Source organism: Lithobates pipiens, unplaced genomic scaffold (genome assembly GCF_037356315.1).
Source record: "Lithobates pipiens isolate NorthernLeopardFrog02 unplaced genomic scaffold, aLitPip1_a1.2 Scaffold_13, whole genome shotgun sequence".
Taxonomy (NCBI): Eukaryota; Metazoa; Chordata; class Amphibia; order Anura; family Ranidae; genus Lithobates; species Lithobates pipiens.
In genome coordinates this window covers 40,865,613-40,885,921 of record NW_027507718.1, presented here as the reverse complement: position 1 = coordinate 40,885,921, position 20,309 = coordinate 40,865,613, and the positions used below count along the sequence as shown (strand labels likewise).

At 40.3% G+C, this 20,309-nt stretch overlaps 1 protein-coding gene across 1 annotated transcript in view; it reads right to left on the bottom strand.

Annotated features, from left to right (window-relative positions):
• Window positions 1-20,309, bottom strand: part of JAK2 (Janus kinase 2) — a 338,166-nt gene that overhangs the window by 46,708 nt on the left and 271,149 nt on the right. Inside the window, exons 12-19 of the mRNA XM_077475037.1 lie at window positions 18,261-18,395; window positions 17,438-17,525; window positions 15,829-15,950; window positions 6,754-6,892; window positions 3,591-3,742; window positions 2,177-2,327; window positions 1,895-2,031; window positions 1,275-1,464 (exon numbers count right to left, since the gene is read on the bottom strand). Coding sequence (XP_077331163.1) covers window positions 1,275-1,464; window positions 1,895-2,031; window positions 2,177-2,327; window positions 3,591-3,742; window positions 6,754-6,892; window positions 15,829-15,950; window positions 17,438-17,525; window positions 18,261-18,395 — 1,114 coding nt within the window. The remainder of the gene's footprint in view (window positions 1-1,274; window positions 1,465-1,894; window positions 2,032-2,176; window positions 2,328-3,590; window positions 3,743-6,753; window positions 6,893-15,828; window positions 15,951-17,437; window positions 17,526-18,260; window positions 18,396-20,309) is intronic.

Genomic DNA, 20,309 nt, shown 5'->3' with positions numbered 1-20,309 from the left:
ATAGCAGAATAAAAAAAAACAATTTGCATGCTAAACATGTAAGTCACGGCAACAGAACAATGGACACTTACACAACTGACTTCCTTTCCCCCTTATCTACGGCACAGCAGTGATGTCACAGAAGGCACATAGGTTGAGAATATCAACCCTGCTCGGCTTGTTTATTCCCTCTGGGGGGCGTTTACATCACACAGACTTAGTATCCATCCTGCTGACCACCATCCAGCTGTGGCATCCACCTGGAGCTGGCAGGCTTTGCCAGCAGCCAGTACGCTCCCCCCCTCTGGGAACGGAATTTTCTCCCCTCCATTTCCTTGGATGGTGATTGATGTTCAAACCATCTCCAGGCAAGCCTCCCGGATGATTGTTTCCCCCCTACCCACTCTGAGGTCACTGGTAACGTTCACTACCATTTATTTTAAACTTTGACTTTATGGAATAAATAGCACTGTTCATGAATACAGTACTATGTTGGAATTTATTTAATCATCAGAGGGCTACATTTTGTGTTTTTTTTTCTTTGACTGTCATATCTCTTTCCATGCTGTGCTGGCTGCACTAGGTCTGATCCACTTATCTAATTAACCCTCATCAAAGCATGTTACTTGGCCCCTAGACTCACAGCGATCCAGGTGTTCTGTGTTTTTTTTTGTTCCAGAATCCGATAAAACCTACCATCAGCGAGAAAGTAAACTCTAGTTTCTATCACCATTACTATTTGCCTGGACAACAATATTAGAACCATTTTCACAAAAATAGTCAGGCTGGGTTCACACTTATGCAAATTGAATCCAATTTGCATGACAGGAGCCTGACGGGCACTCAATTGAGTGGGTTCACACAGCTCTGGGGCGGTTGCGGACCACACTGGAAAAGGGTCCTGTGCATCATTGATTTGGTTTCAGGTCCAAATTCAGGCAAAAATGTTTGCCAGTTTTGCCACTTTTGTATGAATGATTAATTTGGTAAATGAGGCCCAGTGTGCTGATTAAGTAAAGAAATGCAAGACCTTTTGCTGAGGACAGTTGTGAGCATTGTTCTTTTTTCTCCAATACATCAATGGCTTATGCTCAATCTGTGGCTGACATGAGGTGTAATGGAGAGAAAATTAGTGACCGTCAATCAATGTATTGTAATACCAAATCCAGAACCCCCTAGCAAAATACCTTCTCCTACCATGTTTCAGAAAACTGGCCCAAGGGCTCCACGCTTACAGCAGTTTTCAGGATGCAAACCTAATTGTGAAAATACTACATTTACCTAGATGGCCTTACCTGCACTGTAACACACTCCTTTGTATCTGACAATGTTCTCATGCTGCAGGGATTTCAGAATCTCAATTTCCCTTTCAAAATCCCTCATATATTCCTCGGTGCTATGCTGGAGCTTCTTAACGGCTACAACTTCACCAGTGTTGTCTTGTAGAGGATCATATCTGCACAGTTCCACGCTTCCAAAGTTACCCTGCAATGAAGAAATAAGTTTGCAAAGATTATACCTGGTTACAGATAATACTGGGGCAACATTTCTAAAATGTGTGCATGGTGAAGACTGTGCAGCCTATGGCGTTGCTTGTATTATTTAGAACACATAACTGCCTACTTTTTATTATTTTGCTAAATAATTAGGTAAAAACTTTTTTTTTTAAGTCTATTTTAAAAAGATAAGAAATGCATGTATTAGTATTTTCCATTATTTTGAGCATAAGGGATTGTTTGGAGAACATTTAAACAAATTTACAGAGAATTGATAATAAATATAAACAGGATAGGGCACGCATGTGGTAAAGTGACCCACACAATGTACATAGTTTAAGTTTAGTTGGGAAACGCTGCTCCAAATGACCCAAAAATATACAAACTGGAGATTTTAAGGTTAACCCACAAGCATATACCTTGCCAAGTTGTTGCAGGAATTTAAGATGCCTTTCCTCAAAATGAGTTGGATCACGGTCTTCAAAGCCGCCAGAAAAGCCAAAGGCCCCGGTTCTCACATTGGGTAGCAAGTCAGTTTCTACCAACAGTTCATAATCTGTAAAAAAATGGGCATAAAGTTAATAAAAATCAGATTTACAGAAAAATATAAAGAAAAAAAAAAAGAAAAAATAGCGGAACATTACAAAACTAATTGGAAAATAGCGTCACAACTTTTTTCTTTTTTACAAGTGGCTTCATACCGGGAGTAAACAAGCTGTTTAATTCCCTTATAACTGCTCGAAACGAAGGCCGAAAATCTGGCTCGTAGTCCATGCAGCTGTTTATTAAATTAGCAAGCTCAGTCCATTTTGGTGTTGGAAGTTGGTGTCTATCTTCATAAAACTGCTGCTTCTAATAGAAAAAGAAAATGAACAAAATATCAAATTAAACAGTTTGAGAAAAGTCTTTACAATCGAAATTTCTCCACATATTCTCATGCACTATAAGGCTTCATATACATGCATATTTGCAGACATTTTTATGCCTAGTAAAATATTCTTGGCGCTTTCCTGCCCGGCCTGCCATATAAGTAAATGGCTGTATGCCACTGTAGTAGTTTAAATACAGTTTAGCCACACATACGTGTACAAAGTATCTCAAGGGTTAAACACCTACTACAGCTAACAAAGTGGTTGTGAAGCCAATGAATTTTTCTTATTTGCGGTTTTCTGGTCTGTCAATTATAGCAATGAAACAGTGTTATTTGTTAACTATATCAAAGAAATGGTTTTGTTATATCTGTCTGATAAGTGAAAAAATACCTGTGGCTCCTGCCATAAATCCAGTGTGTTTCTAACTTCCTGTAGTGAGCTGACAATGCGGCACTAAAATCTCAAACACTTATCAGCCAAGTATGGAAATAAGTCCATGTGAAAATAGCAACTAAAGCATATAGTGGGAATGAAGGTGCATCTAATTCCTCCCAAGATAATGTTATATCCCCCTGGGCGGGGAATCACTTGAATTGTTAAGGAATTCCAGCATACTTCCTTAACAATTTACATGGTTTGCCCCCCAGAGGGATATATTATTAGCTTGAGAAGAATTAGATACACCTTCATTACACTATATGTTTTCATTTCTATAGGCACATGGACTTATTTCCATATTGAACTTTATGGACGATTCAACTCACCAATTGCACATTGATAAACTTCCTGGAGCCCATCTAAGCCTTTACTTCTTATCCTCTGAAATGTACAGGACCTGCTGGTGTAAACAAGGATTCCTCCTTTATTTCAACTTAAGCCAATATTGTGGGGGGATCCCTCTTGGACCTATGAAATTACACTGGCCCTAATAGAGGAATGGGAATGCTTGTTTACATCAGCTAATAAATGCAGACATTATGGACTTTACCAGCTGATTTCAGCTCAGTTCTGGACTGTTCTATCCATTGTGCTCTGTTATGTTTAAAACACTCAAAATCAGTGCTCCTGACTAAATGCTAGCACATAAAGCTGAAGGTGCAAAGAGGGCTACATTTACTAAACAGGATTATATTAAACAAAAAAAGATAGTGTGCGGAAATAACCTGAGGTTTACTGATTTACCTTTCTCTGGACATTCTCATTTAAGGGGATTGTTATGCGATTTCTGGTGTGATTCACTTACCCTTTGAGAATCCAGTGCATTCAGGGGTTTATCACCACCACTGCAAATTTCCCATAAGGTGGTGCCAAAACTCCATTTGTCTACCATTGGGCTGAGATTTTTTGGATTATCAATGCACTCAGGAGCAACCCATGGAATACGTTCCAAAAGAACTTAATGGAAAAAAAAAAAAAAAAAAAAAGAGAGAGAGAGAAGGCTAAGCATGCATCATCATTCATTTAAACCTGAAAAAGGCAGGTTGACATGAACGTGTCAAATAATATACAAAGTCAACTAAAATACAGAAATCGTAACTTTACACAAAAATGTAAAAAATGTAAGTAATTTTAGTGATATTAAATTAAAATAAAAAGTGCAATCAGCATATTTCAATGCAATGTGTCAGTCTTCCACAGCTGACTTGCTTTGAAAGCGATGGCTGCTTGGCTTTAATGCATCATCATATCTGGCATCAATAATTTCCAAGTCACGGATCTGAAACATGCAGCCAGTGAAAGCAAGGAGACTTGAAAACTACTGACAAGCCTGAAAAGCATACTTTAAAGTATGGAAGCCAAAAAAAAAATTTTTTACAGCCCAGCAAACTTTATTTGTAGAAGAAATCAGAAATGACATCTCATTTCTTTACCCCTCATGACTGGTAACATTGCTTCTGTCACCTATAAAGTATACAGTACATTGAAAGGAAATTGCTTTGCTAAAAAAGGGAATAAGCAGAGAATTCCCAGAGCACTATGGCCTAGCCAAAGGAATAGTACAATAGAAGGACCCTGTCTTGAGGTAAGATTTGTCTAACTGAAATCTTGGACTGTGCTGTCAAACAGGGTTTAACGGTTGAACTGACAGCTGAATTTTATATATAAAATATATAGGCCACTTTCTCGCTAGATCGTGAAGTCCTTAATCGGGAGGATACAGAAGGACCTTTTTTCTACTTAGTTTTTCTCACGTCACCCAGAGCCCCATACCCGACACCAGCATGTTTATGCCTTGAGGATTGGTTTTGCCTTATGGAGTCTTTAAAACGGCACTAATGTCTAAGTTGTTGTCCAAAATGTCTCCAGAGATTATCAGAGTTTCTCTTGTGTTTATTCATGCTGTTTATTTTTATGGCTTGTCCCTCGACAAGCTCTTGTTTGTGTTAAACTTATAATAAACATACTTTCAACTCAAAATGTAAAATTGAACAATTAAAAGGGTCCATAAAAAAACTATTTTTACAACAGGCTGTAAAGAGGGTAAAGAATATGTAAATATTTTATGGTCTATAGTTTAGGTGCAGGTGCACTTTAGGGCAACAGCAGCATGGGGCCTTGGCACAACATTTGCTAAGAGGGTAAATTTACCAAGATGATTACTTTGGTAAACCAACTTACGTTGCAGAGTTTCCCAAAAAAGTGGACTGAGTTTTAGGAAGAGACAGTTCTAAAAGGAAACGTTAAAGTAGTTCTTAAGCCACTTTCTAAACTACACACAATCCTCTCTGTTAGAAAGCACCCTATGCTGCAGTGTATGTTCCTTGCAAAAAAATATGCCCATTACTACCTGATTTCAGAGCGCCACTAAGTGCTCATGTGACTCCTCCCTGCTCCATCCTTTTTCCCACTTTCCATCTATTAAATCCTCTGCCCTTGTTGTTTTAAATTTGGATAGTAAAACATTTTTTTTTCTGCCAGTAAATACCTTATACAGCCCACTTCCTGTTTTGTCTGGTAAAAAGCCTAGGCTTATGACATCATGCACAGCTCCCTCTCACTCTTGTTAGAGCCTGCCAGGAAGGGTGGGGGGGGGGGGGGGGGAGAGTCAAAAGAGGGCCAATGAGAAGGAGGTGTGCTTCTGTGTGCCTGTGCAAATCCAGGAATTGAACAGGCAGCAGCTTCAGCTGCCCACAGTTAAAATGGCTGCAGTCAGACTCAATGGAGAGAGATTTCTTTAGCATATTTGGCAAGTACAGAATCTTAGTATATATAAAATAATATGCAAAGTGGTTGGAGGGAAGCTTCAGAATGGCAAATATGTTTTTATTACAAATTATGTGAACAGACTGCAGCTCTTCTTTAAAGTATAGCTGAAGGCAAAACCTGTTTTAGTTTTGGATAGAGTTGAGAGGGATTAAAACACCTGTCATGTTTTTATTGCTGTCTGTGTCCTGGTTAGGGAACTTCACCCTCTCCATTTGTCCTGTTTAACATCATCACCAAGAGTGTAAGTTAAAGAAAATTAAACATTTTGAGTTGCCACCAGAAATAAAGGAGAAATATGTTAATGAGGACAAAAGGTCTGGTGACTTTGGTGACAACCAGGGATTCCTTTACTTTGGAGGAGTTTCCACTCACTTCCTGTCTTACCTATAGGGCAAAAAGGAAAATCTCCCAAATTAAACACAGATGGCAAAAACAAGTCTGTCAGAGGTTGTAACTAGAGATGCACTGAAATTTCGGCTGAAAATAGTGTTATTGGCAGAATACCGATAAGAAAATTTGAGGCGATTTTGCTGCGAATTCTCAGCAACCTTGCTGCAAATTTGGACCGATTTTACCATGATTACTGTGTGCTTATGGTGCGTTTTTCATAGGTCATGGGACTCAAAGCACATAAAAAACTTAACAGGTGTGTCAATGATACATTCTTGCTGCGTTTTCAATGCATTTGAACTGAGAGTTGCCTTTTTTGTGCTTTTGTTTAACTGACCAAAAATGCACCAAGCTGGATTTTTAACACCGCAATGGAAGCGCAACAAACCAGTGTGAACACATACAATTTAAAAGGGATACATTTTTCTTGAGCTTTTCTCGCGCTAAAGGTGCCAATGGTCGACAAATTCATATTCATTTAAATTATATTAATTAACAAGTTGAATATAATACAATTATATCTAAAAATATCCCTTTTTCTTTTTTTTAAAAACTGTCATTTTCAGCATCCTGCATTTTCGGCACCAAAATTTCCATTCGGTGCATCTCTAGTTATAACCCTCTCTTACTTATCCAAAAAGTTTTGCCTTTAGTTTTAAGGTTAACTTAAGACCGTGCAAAATGCAATATCCAGTTCCAACTAATCACATTTAAATTCAATGCGTTCTATCAGTAAACCATTACATTTGGATGTTTCAGTAATTTTGCAATAAATAAGTCATGTGAGACATAATAACTGACACCCTTACTCTCTCTTGGCAGTACGGAGATACTGATTCCTGGATCAGTGAGCTTGATGAAAGCAGGATTTCCTGTCTTACGATCTTCTTCTCTGATTAGCAGAATGTTCTTTAAACAAACATTGCCATGTACTAGATTTCTTTCCTCCTAAGTAAAAAAGAAGAATTAAATAAAAACAGTCAAAAATATATTTAAAAAACTGCCAATGCATGGTTTTCACAGTTCTAACAAAGAAAGGAAAGTCAGTTAAACTGAACTTGCCAAGATCTTTAAATCACAAGTTTTGAGATGCCAGTTTATGGTTGTCTAAACCGGTGTTTCAACTCCAGTCCTCAAGGTTCCCCAACAGATCATGTTTTCAAGATTTCCCTCAGATAAAACGGCTGTGGTAATTGCTAAGGCAGTGAAACTGATCAAATCACCTGTGCAAAATGATGGAATGCCTGAAAACATGACCTGTTGGGGCACCTTGAGGACTGGAGTTGAGAAACACTGGTCTAAACACATCGCAGCATCCCCCCTCCCCCATTTTGTCTAAGAGTTGGGTACACACAGATCGAAATTTGGTTGGTTCAACAGGGGCCAGACAAATTTTGATCTGTGTTTAGCCCTCCCTGTTCGACAGAAGCCAACTGTTAAAATCAATTTCTATCAAAATTGACCCTTGGAAAAACTTCTTTAATTAGTGGCTTTGCAGCCAGCAGTGCTGATCAGGTACTTCTGACAGCGGAGAAATCCCCACTGTCAGAACGTCCTGGCAGGGGAAAGCGGTGTGGAAAAATTCCTGCATCAACCTCACTTGTGTGGATGCAGGGATTTCCAGGACCCCTTGGGAGTCACACTGGGGTAGTTTTCAGGCACTAGAAATAGCCTCTGCAAAGCTCCTGAAAACCGCCTCCCATTCATTCTAGCGTGCCTTTTCACACAGAGCGGTGCGCTTGCGGGACGTTCCCACCATCATTGGGGCAGGTTGGGAGCGCTGTATTTAGCACTTTTACGGGCAAACCAGGGAGGAGTTGCCTTGTGGATTATGCATACAAATTAGCCACAAATGTGATTATTAATACAAATCAATACTCCGGGATGAAATGGGACTTAAACAAGTCCACTTAACCACTTCCCGACCAGCGCACGACGATGTACGTCGACAGAATGGCACGGGCAGGCATATTGGCGTACAGGTACGTCCAATATTCGATGCCGCCCTGCCATCGGGAGCACGCCGCCGGCGGCGCGCTCCCGCGCTAGTCGGGACCCCCGTGAGTCCGGTCGCGGGACCCGCGGACTCGATCGCCGCGGGCATCCCCGCGATCGTCTCACGGAGCGGCCGAATAGAGCAAATGCTGTGTAAACAACATTTGTCTATTCTGCCTAGCAACTAGTGACGCTGATCTCTGCTCCATGTGATTGGAGCAGAGATCAGTGTACACTAAATGAAAGCCCAACCCCCCCACAGTTAGTAGCACTCCCCTAGGAACACTTAACCCCTACACTGCCACCCACTGGTTAACCCTTTCACTGCCAGTGTCATTTACACAGGAATCACTGCATTTATATAGCAGTGATTACTGTATAAATGACAATGGTCCCAAAAATGTGTCAAAAATGTCCGATGTGTCTGCCATAATGTCGCAGTCACAATAAAAATCGCAGATCGCCGCCATTACTAGTAAAAAAATAAATAATAAAAAATTATTAATAAAAATGCTATAAAACTATCCCTATTTTGTAAACGCTATAACTTTTGCGCAAACCAATCAATAATCGCTTATTGCGATTTTTTTTACCAAAAATATGTAGAAGAATACGTATCGGCCTAAACTGAGGAAAAAAAATGTTTTTTTATATATATTTTTGGGGGATATTTATTATAACAAAAAGTAAAAAATAATGCGTTTTTTCAAAATTGTCGCTCTATTTTTGTTTATAGCGCAAAAAATAAAAACCGCAGGGGTGATCAAATACCACCAAAAGAAAGCTCTATTTGTGGGGAAAAAAGGACGTCAATTTTGTTTGGAAGCCACGTCGCACGACCACGCAATTGTCAGTTAAAGCGACGCAGTGCCGAATCGCAAAAAGTGGTCTGGTCTTTGACCAGCAAATTGGTCCGGTCTGAAAGTGGTTAAAGTGTTATACCAGCCACCTCAACGTGTAGTTTGTTCATTATAAGGTGAACCGACGCAAAACTGACATTTAAGTTTTACTAGTCGCTGGTGGCTTGCATTGCTCTAGGGCACTTCATTATACAATCACAATTCAGAATTTGTTGCTTACACTCAGAAAACAATATGGCCATAACTTTTTTTTGTAGGAACTCAAATTGTTGTTGCTATGCATTGGCAAAGGGAAAAAAAAAAATAAATAAAGTAAGCTTCTTTGTATAAACCACAGACAATGGTCCCTAAGCAAAAGTGATCATCAAGAATTTGCTTTTTGTTTTATTAATTATTTGGACAGCAAGCACTATTAGGGATATGCATTTAAAACATTACCAGAGAACGATTCAAGGTGAAGTGAGGTCAGCTGGCCACCTTGAAATACCAGTTAGCAGGGTAGGGCTTTTCTGTCTATAAACACACTGTTGATAGTGTTTTGATCCAATTTTTAAATAGTCTGCTCAATGTCTGATAAAATGCTGGTTCATTTTTGATAAAAAGTACATGCATCTTTAAGCACAGCAACATTTAACCTGTAAAACCTTGCCCTCAATCAACTGGAATACCAGATGCCTTCACACACATAATAAAAGGAGTGGAGAAGTTTAGTCACACTAGTATCCTATTGATATACTGCATGCAAACATATTTTTTATAAGGTAAGGCAGGTAAAGCAATTTACATATATTATATGTGAAGTGTATATATATATATATATATATAAATAAAACATCCAACTACTGCCATTATCCCCTTCACACTCTATACACAGCCCCTTTAACTTACCTTAAAATGAGCCGATGACTGTCTCCAATCTGCCATGGCCTACCCCAGCTCAGATGGCTCCAATGCACTTCAATGAGCTGGCGGACAGACATACTGTGCATACATGGCAGTTTCTCCTTCAGGGTCATGCACTCGGCTGTGCAGTGTCCTGAGCCACCGTAAAAATGCTTTGGGAACCGCAGCTGCTAAGCACAGCAACTAGAAGTGCATCTGCGGTATGTGGTTAAGCGTTAGGGGTTGTATAAAGCATATCCATGAATGTATGGCTCAAGTGTAGATACTGTGCATTCTGGAGGACATGAGCATGCGAGTGCATGAGCCCTAAGGATCTAAAGAAAAGCTGCAGGGCTTGCAAGTATTAAAAACAAAAGTTCTTGGCGCACAAATGGAAAAAAACATTTGTAGAGAACGCTTTATCCAAATATTAGGTTAATTGTTGTCTCATAGAGGGCCTATAATTAGTCTCAATGTGCAGCTGCTAGACCACTTTGGACATGGTGGAAGAAAGCAGAAATTGAACCATCACAAGAACAGCGCATCAGAGAGACTCATAGTCTGATGTGAAAAGCATAAAAACAATTTATTAAAATGAAAAAGAAAAAAACTCAATAAAAAAGACGTCTGAACCTCCAGGGATCTTAAAATCTTCAATCTATCAACACATACCCTAACTCCCTACGAATTAACATTATTGAAAAAAGGTCTAAGCTTTTCACCATCCACAGGACCCAACAAATTTGGCCTCTTCAAAGATTTAAACAAATTCGTCCGATCCCTCACCCTAAACAGACATTTTACAAAAATAACAACTAACAACACAAAATGTGATCCGACACCAGAACTAGATAAAATTAATATAAATGTCACCCCACACGAAGATATCCTAGGAATTCTCGAAGAGCTGTGGAGTGAGAGCAACATCTCCAGTCAGACACAATATCCCTTTACAGAGCCTGCGGTTATACACACCCATCTGAAACCTGTGTCTACCTTTAACCCAACCCAATCCAAGGGACCCTATATTGAAACTTTCTATCAAGCAGTCTATAAAGATTTTATCGAGCTATGTAATATCACTAACAAGAATAAAAAACAAACCAATCTAACCAAACCAGAACAACAGGCCCTTACAAATCTCACCACCAACAAAAATACCGTAGTCAAACAAGCTGACAAAGGAGGCAGTCTAGTCATACAGGACATGGGTGACTACCTTGGCGAAGCCATTCGGTTGTTATCTGACACGACCACTTACCAAAAACTTACAACCGACCCCCTCCCTACGTACCAGTGTGACCTAACCTCCATGGTTGAGAAAGCCCATAAAGATGGGGTGCTCAATTCCAAAGAAAAGCGTTTTCTCTTGCCTAAAGTCTGTAGCACTCCTTACTTCTACCATCTCCGCAAGATCCACAAGTCCCCCACCAATCCCCCAGGAAGACCCATAGTGGCTAGTACCAACAGCTTTACCAGTGGACTATCTGCTTACATAGATCACATCTTACAGCCCCTGGTAGTACAACTTCCCTCGTATATCAAGGATTCCAGCCACGTGATCGAGATCATGGACAACTACAGATGGTCTGATGAATACATGTGGGCTTCTCTGGATGTTAATTCTCTCTACACTTCCATACCCCATGAAATTGGACTAACCACAGTTCAACATTTCCTGAGTATCAATGAAGGCATGAACTCTAGACAAATCGAATTCTTATTATCAAGCATAGAATTTTGTCTGAGACATAATTATTTTACTTTCCTTGATCAATTTTATCTTCAGCTCCAAGGCACAGCCATGGGAGCGAGTTTTGCCCCAGTATACGCAAATCTTACCATGGGGTTCTGGGAAAAACAAAACATCTGGACAAACAATCCCTTTGCCGAATTCATCGTATTTTATGGTCGATATATAGATGACATTTTGCTCATATGGAGTGGAGGCGTGGACAGTTTTGCCTCCTTCGTCAGCTTCTGTAACAACAACCCTATGGGCTTATCCTTTACATCAGTTATTGACCAAAACCAGTTAGTCTTTTTGGATCTTGTCTTATCCCATAATGAGCAAAATGTCACCACTAGCAACCATTCCAAACCCACGTCAGGCAACTCTTATCTACATTATAAGAGTTGTCATCACCCAGTTTGGAAGAAAAACATCCCCAGCGGCCAATTCCAGAGGCTACGTAGAAACTGCACCCTAACTGATGATTACATACAACAAGGCCAGCAGATGGCTAAAAAGTTTTTAGAAAAAGGCTACCCAGATGACCTAATCACACAGGCCTTCAGGAAATACACAACCAAGCACTCACCCACCAAAAAGCGTCCCAAAGACTCCACAGACGACAGCCCCACAGTCAGGTTCATTTCCACTTTTAATACACAGTATAAACATATTTCAAAAATAATTCTCAAACATTACGATATCCTTAAGCTAGATCCTATCCTGGCTTCTTCCCTTCCGCCTAGACCACAAATTACCTTCAGACGTTCCCGTACAATAAAAAATATTATCGCCCCTAGCAAACTTACTAAATCAGGTAAAAATTGCAATAAAACATTCTCCGATATCAGGATGTATTTCGACAATAGACATGGGATATATAAATGTCGCAAAAGAGGCTGTTTTACCTGCCAATCCATCCCTAATGGCCAATCCACCATTATCACACCTCAAGGAAAAACTTTTGAGATAAAACAGTTCATTACATGCTCCACCGAATATGTGATCTACGTCCTACGTTGTCCCTGCGGCCTCCTTTATGTAGGCCGTACCATACGGGCCTTACGTATTAGGGTGGGCGAACATCGCCGCCTAATCAAAAAGGGTTGCATTAAACACAGCATCCCGCGCCATTTTCGCCAGTTCCATGAGAAAGATTTAAAAAAAATGGAGGTTCTTGCAATTGAGTCTATCCCGAAGGGTACCCTAACGGATAACGAAAGATTTTCCCTTCTGTGTCGTAGAGAGACCTTTTGGATATATCTCATGGGTACCCTCTCACCAGAAGGCCTCAACCAAGAGATCGATATCCTCAGCATAACCTCCTGATACACATCTGTCAGACATAAACATAACCCATTGCCCGCCATCCCCCATTATATTATTATATATATATTTTTTTTCCCCCTCTCCCCCCCCCCTATTGTATCATGTATCTGAGTGGGTGAATACATATGTACATATACATTTTACATTTCATTTTGATTTCTATTTTTATATTTTTTTTTTTATTTCCATTTTTATTTTTATTTATATTTTTATTTTATTTTTCATCTTTCTTTTTATTTTCAAATTTTTTAAATTTTTTACGTTCCATATATTTACAATTTTTTACCAAAGATATGTCGCTATATCCAATTTACATCTTTCCTATACATTCCCCACCTCCCTCCCCCCCCCCCTTTCCCCCTTTTTTTCACATAATTTTCTCTTTTTCCCCACCCCACACTTCTCCTTAGATTTTCATATCCCTTTTCACCCACTCAATATCTCAATCGAATCCGAATCCATTGTTATCGGTGTCCCTTAAGTCTACACACCAATAGATATCATTGTTCCACAAGTCTCAAGCAAAACATACGTTTTGACACATGAGGGGTTAATTTAGTGTACTCCGGTACTCCCCGCCCCTCCATACAACCCGATGCTATATATCCCTATGTGTACCACACGCCACCTCAGCTTTGATAAAGCGCATGCGCGCGAAACATGTTAGCAGGCCGGTCGGCATGACAACCCCAATCGCTACGGAGCCTTCCACGTGACCAATAGTGACCCGCAACCGTTCGGGCAAGCGAAGCGCTGCCCTCCAAGCCTCTCCAACACACAAGGTGGACGCCACCTTGTGTCCAACTTGGATTAACATCCTTCAGCGCTTACTGCACCTCCGTCCCGGAGCACAGGGAGCAGGATTGACCCTTTTTCTTCCACTCCTCCAGCTCAGCGTGACGGCGCCCCAGCCCTACAGTCCAGCCATTAACAAAAGTGAGTGTCTTTTGGGAACTCAGTTCCAACCATTTATTTACACCTATATACGAACTTCACTGGTTCCCCCTGCCTCTGGGAGATAATCACCCACAATCATTCAATCTACGTGTACAATAGACTACACTAGCAACACAGCCCTGTTTTTACCAACATCTCAAAGTTACGAGTAGAAGATCCCAGGGTTAATTTATCATCAAGCAACTGTTGTTTTATTGTCGTGATTGACTGATGTAAAGGTTTTAAGATCCCTGGAGGATCAGACGTCTTTTATTGAGTTTTTTTCTTTTTCATTTTAATAAATTGTTTTTATGCTTTTCACATTAGGGCTTGCAAGTAGAATGCGTCTACAGTATGTCCAATGGAGAAGTGACTGATGAAGTAGAATGAGGGGGAACAGTTGGGATTTATTTTTATACGTATTTTTAAAAGTGTATGCAAACATTAACAATGGACTTCTTAGCCCCCGCTCACATCAGTGTGGCTTTGAAATTGTGCTACTTCAGAGCGATTTCAAAGCCACACATCAGTGCGATTTTCACTGCCAATTTCAGTGCGACTTACAACTCATACAACAGAAGTCTAAGAAGGGTCACTGGTTCGTATCCCAACCACGACACTATCTGCCTGGAGTTTGCATGTTCTCCCTGTGCCTGCTTGGGTTTCCTCCGGGTACTCCGGTTTCCTCCCACACTCCAAAGACATGCAGGTAGGTTAATGGGCTTCTGTCCAAAATTGACCCTAGTATATGAATGGGGACCTTGGATTGTGGGCTCCTTTAGGGTAGGGACCAATGTGACTGTGCAATGTACAGGGATAGGGACAATTGTAGACACTCACTCAGGTTGAACTGGATGGACTGGTGTCTTTATTCAACCTAACTATGTAACTATTGCAGGAAGCTTTTTCATAAGTGCTGCAACTTGAGTCGCAATATGAGCGGTTCCATTGCTGGAAAAGGGGTGCGCCTTTTCAAACAATTTGGAAATGTCAAATCGCATGACAATTTGCTTATTTGGTTTTCACTTGTTCAATATACCATTAGGCCCCTTTCACACTGGGGCGGTTTTCAGGCGCTACAGCGCTAAAAATAGTGCCTGAAAAAAACGGCCCCTTTCACACTGGAGCGGTGTGCTGGCAGGACGTTGAAAAAAATCCTGCTAGCCGCATCTTTGGAGCGGAGAAGGAGGTGTGTATTTATCGCTCCTACCCATTGAAATCAATGGGGCAGCGCGGCTATACCGCCGGCAAAGCGCCGCTGCAGCGGCGCTTTGCGAGCGGTTTTAACCCTTTTTCGGCCGCTAGTGGGGGTTAAAACCGCCCCGCTAGCGGCCGCATACCACCGCTAAAAATAGCGGCGCTTTACCGCCGACACCCACTCCACCCCAGTGTGAAATGGGCCTTAGAAAGTTTGTTTTATCTGTTCAATAAGCACAAATAAAGTGCCCATTGATCCTACCCAAATTCCAGCGCCTCTGCTGCACTAAAATCCCAAGGAGTCCTATCAACTCCTGCCTATGTTAACCCCGTGAACTACCCCCTCCTGTTATGGGAATTTGTAGCCCAGATCAAAAGCTAGCATCTTAGGGTGATAAAACTGTTCTGTCATAGAGATAGTACAGTAAGTGAATGTTACCCTAGGACAGAAGTGGGTTACTAGCAAAATCACCAGATGAAAAAAAAAGAAGAAGAAAACAAATGCAGTCACCAAGACCAACACTAAGGGGTTATTTATGAAAGGCAAATCCACTTTGCACTGCAAGTGCACTTGAAAGTGCAGTCAATGTAAATCTAAGGGGTAGATCTCAAATGAGTGGAAGCTCTGCTGATTTTATCATCCAATCATGTGCAAGCTAAAATGTTGTTTATTTTCCTCGCATGTCCCCCTCGCATCTACAACGACTTTAATTCCAAGTGCACTTTCACGTGCACTTGCAGTACAAAGTGGAATTTCCTTTAGTAAATAACCCCCTAAGACTTTCAGGTTTTCTATTCTGAACATGCCCTAATATGTGTTAGGTAATTTTAAAAACTTATAATATCCTTGATAACTAGCCAAAACAAAAGTGAATAACTACATACACTATGTTAAAAAATAAAATGAAAACCGAATACAAAATAGACTTTCTAGGAAACATCTCAATACTCACAAGAAAATGCATTGCCCATGCCAGCTGTTTCGAAACTTCCAATTTCCACATAATATTAACTGTGTTTTTCTTTAAGTAAATATCCAGTGATCCAAACTTTGCATATTCTTGAACTAGAATACCTAAGAATAGAATAAAGCATTGAAGATTTGCAAAAGACAAGACAAACAATATTTGCTTATATTAAATTTAACACATGTATGAATGTTGTGTAGATGTGGGCCAAAGCACACATTTAGGGCTCATTCAGACCAGAAACTGCACATCTACCGTGCATTTTTTTTAATGTTCATTAGCACTGCAGTTGATACGCGTTTACATGCAGTTGATGCATAGTTTTCTATTTATGTTTGTCCTGTGAGGTCATTTCTTACTTCGCTCTTTGGGCTTTTACCTGCACTGCGTTGTTGTGCATTTGCTATGTGGAAAAATGTGGCATGCTGTACTTTTTTTCACTGCACTGTAATGGTGTTAACTGTACCCATAGGCTAACTTGGATTTTGGACTGTCCACGCTATTGGAATGCACTCAAAAATGCATCTGGTGTGAATGGGCTCTTACAGGTGCAATCCATGAAGAAGGTATATGGAATATGAAGCAGGCAGCAGAATTTTCAGTTGCTAACAATGTTTATTACGGTCAACAGTCTCTTTCTCAAGACTAATGCAACAAAAACACACAGAAGTTTAAATTCTTACAACCCCCTCCCTACTACCATAATCCTGAAATTGAAATAAGTGCATGAAAATCATTAAAAAATAAAAAGCTTTACAAAAATTAGCTAGAACTAATTAGAGAGCTCTCCTACTAAAAGTGATGGTAAGAAAGAGGCAATACTATGAAAATATACAAGGTAGGGAAAGGAGGGAAAGGCAGAAACAAAATGGTGGCACTCAAAACATGAAATGCAGGGTGCATGGTACAAGTGGATAAAAGCAAAAGGACAGTGATGCAATATACATGTAGGTAAGTCTGTGAAAGGAGAGAGATTTGGACTGCTCACCATAAAAGAAGCAAATACAATAGTGTGCAATGTAAACAATTGGACCTAAAGTCCAGTATGAAACAGGACTGAGATCACCAGTGTCAAAATTATGATGCATAGGAATAAACGTTAAAACCGGGTCAACCAGAGAGACCAAAGCAGCTGCAACTAGCTCAATCCGCCAACATAAACCCCCTTTCTATTAAGCTCAACATGCCAACATTACGGTAAAAAAAAAAAAAAAAATTCCCTGTCAATATGTGGGCTCTACACATGCAATGTAATCATTGCAGGAGTCAAGAGGCAGGTGATCTGTAGACATTTCACATACGGTACGCCAGGTCCGATATGGTGGAATCTGCGGTCGTTTTCTATATTGAAAACTGGTGCAATTTCTTTGTTAATTAGGTGTAGACTCTGCACCAGTTTCTACTTCACTCTGAAATAGAAACTGCCGTGGGTAATGCAGATATACCTGTTTCAGTGACACACACCACTTGCTTCAGTTCCCTATGCAAAAATAATGGCACAGGAACCTTTGTTAATTCCCAAGAGTGTGTCCACAATGCAGTACAATTTAGTTACCTTTAGTATAAATATACACTGAAAAATACTATTACTTACTCTCATCTCCACACACGCAGACTCCGTAATTCAGGATCAAATGCCTATAGGAAAGCTGGCTCATCATGCTTGCTGCTTCAAAGAAAGACTGAAAAAACAATCAAGACAAAAGCAATTAAATTTTTCTAGAATAAGCATGCTCCCCATCTCCTATTCCTAGACTCCAATCGTACACCAATTCACAATCTGAAATTGCTATTTTGCAAAGAAGAAAGGGGTAAATGCATTTATGTTCTAAAACATGTTAAAAATAAAACAGATGCCAACAATTATCAGATAAAAGGTACCAGCAAATATTGGATTATTCACTCAAAATAAAATTCAAATGGGCACTGTCATTGTAACAGGTATCTCCTACTGCTTTGACTGCTCATAGCACATAATGCTGAATGCCGATAAGGCATACATTTTTTTTTTTTTTAATGGGTTCCAGAGGTGGCTGGTTGTATCCAGTGTGGAAAAACAAAGGACTCGTTCACAGAGCATGGCGACCTTTAAGTCACATTCACAGATGACATACCTTTTACACACCTCGGCAAAACATTACATTTTATTTTCAGCTGGCCTGTTCACATGTCCGCACAATGAAAAATTCTGAATGCTCTAGTCTATAGAGATAACCATAATGTCTACTTAGTAAATGTGCTAGCAGCAGGCCATTGCAAATGTAAGCCATGGGTCACTAGGTAAAGTAGCAAAAATACTTTTGAATTTTTAATGTTTAAATATGCAAACTGTTCAATTTCCTATACACAGACAACTACAAGCAAGCTTTTTTTTTCAGCTATGCTGCAATGATAGTTAGACTAGGATGGAAGCAAACCTCAGAATAGTTTCTATGCGTCTTATCCAAAACCTTCAGAAGAACTTCTGTTTCATGAACCTGATTGTAGTCTCCTGTCTCTTCACGTTTGCCTCGGAATATCTTAGTAAAGGTACCCTGACCAAGATTTTCAAGCTGAAAATATATTGTAGCAAAGTGATTAACATAAATTCCGACATTTATAATGTTATACAAAGACAAGTTAATTATTTTCAGGACCTTATTTTTTTTCTCAGAACAATACATTACAGAATCGAACGTATAGGAAATGCTTAGGACAGATATTATAAGGTCTCATTGCGATTAACTAAATTGCAAGAACATCTGTTGAAATGGTAATGTGGACTTGTCTATCTATACTAGCAGAGGAGACAATACATCACAACTTGTAGATGTTCATGCAGAAAGACCTCTTTCGTTAATATACAACTGTTTGTAATATTATTAATCCTATTAAACTTTCCTTAAAGTGATTCTATGCATTAAGGTAAAAAAGCTTCTGCATGCAGCTCCCCTAATTACTTACCTGAGCCTGATTACTTACCTAAGCAGTGGCTCTCTCTTGGATGAAGAAGCAGCCATGGGAACCATTGCCTCCCGCTCCTGTCAATCACAGCCAGTGAGGAGAGCAAGGGGGGAAGGATGCTCTGTATGACAATGGACAAAGAGCAGGCTCGGGAGCGAGTACGGCACAAGTGACCCCAGAGCAAGAAGCTTGCTATGTGGGCACTCAACAGGGGGAGGAGCCCAGAGCACTGACGAGAGACCCCAGAAGAGAATTGGGGCTGCTCTGTGCAAAACAGAGCAGGTAAGTATAAAATGTTTGTGATTTAAAAAAAAATGCATTTAGAATCACTTACTTACAAATACTTGGGTATTAGGGCTTATGCATTGTGCTGCTAATGCATACAAGCTAACACATATTTTCTTGAGGAGGCTGCAAATGCACAACAGACTGAAAATCAGACCTGCACTATTTTTGAAATGCAGCACACTGCAAATACACCACTGTACTAGTGCAGTGCCGTAAGCGAGACCACCTCAAATAACACAATTATTCTACATCCCCCTAATCCCCCTCATTGTGGCGCAAAAAATTAAAATATGAAAAATAAAATAAAAAAGATTTTGCCAGGCTAAAAGTGAGACTACTTATATACTCCAATCTTCCACAAAGACATCAATATACTGTATATGTGCAGTATTAACATAAGCTCATCAGCATGGAAAAACAGTCCCGCAGTTTCTATTTCTCTACTACGTTGGCACACACACACACACACACACACACACCGTTTGATTCCTTTGGTGAATGAATCTGGGTACGTAGCTACTGTTTTTTCTGGGGCGGGGGGAGCCTGGTTTGTTTGTTTCTCACCATGCGATCCTTGTTTTCTACTATGCATTGTAGTGCACTGCAACACAGGTGCTTTGCTGAACTGCATTACTGCAAAAGTATGAATGGGCCCTTAGAGACCATAACAAGTAGGGTTGCACCGCTACTGGTATCGGTACTGATACTAAGCATTTGCATGAGTATCGGTATGTGTGAAAATGCGCCGATACCTGAAACTGATACCTTCAGGTTCGGTTCTTTCATCTGTCAACAGGATTCCCCCGCTGACAGATTAAACGTATACAAAAGAATGCAGGCAGGTATCGGTTGTTAAAGAGTGGGGTCGCCGCGTCCTTAACAACCGATGATGTTTCAGCTGTCAGTGGGAATTTCCCTGCCCCGCAGTGGGCCGCCTTCTCCCATGCTGGCGCTGGCCCTGCCCACCTTAGCCCTGTTTTTTGTGTTCTCCTGGGAGATGTGCTTATCCTCCTCTGGCTCCTCTGTGGGTAGCTGCCAGGTGACTGATCTGCCTAAGAGTCTCAACTGTTGCAGAACTTCTTGGAGGAAAAGGGCAGGTCTGCTAGGTGTTGCAGTCTAGTGATTGGCAGCTGTAGGGTTCTGAAATAACCCCCCTTCCCCTCCCCTCCTGCATATACAAACAATAACACCTCTCCACCCTAAACAAAAATAACCCTCCACACCCTAAATAACCC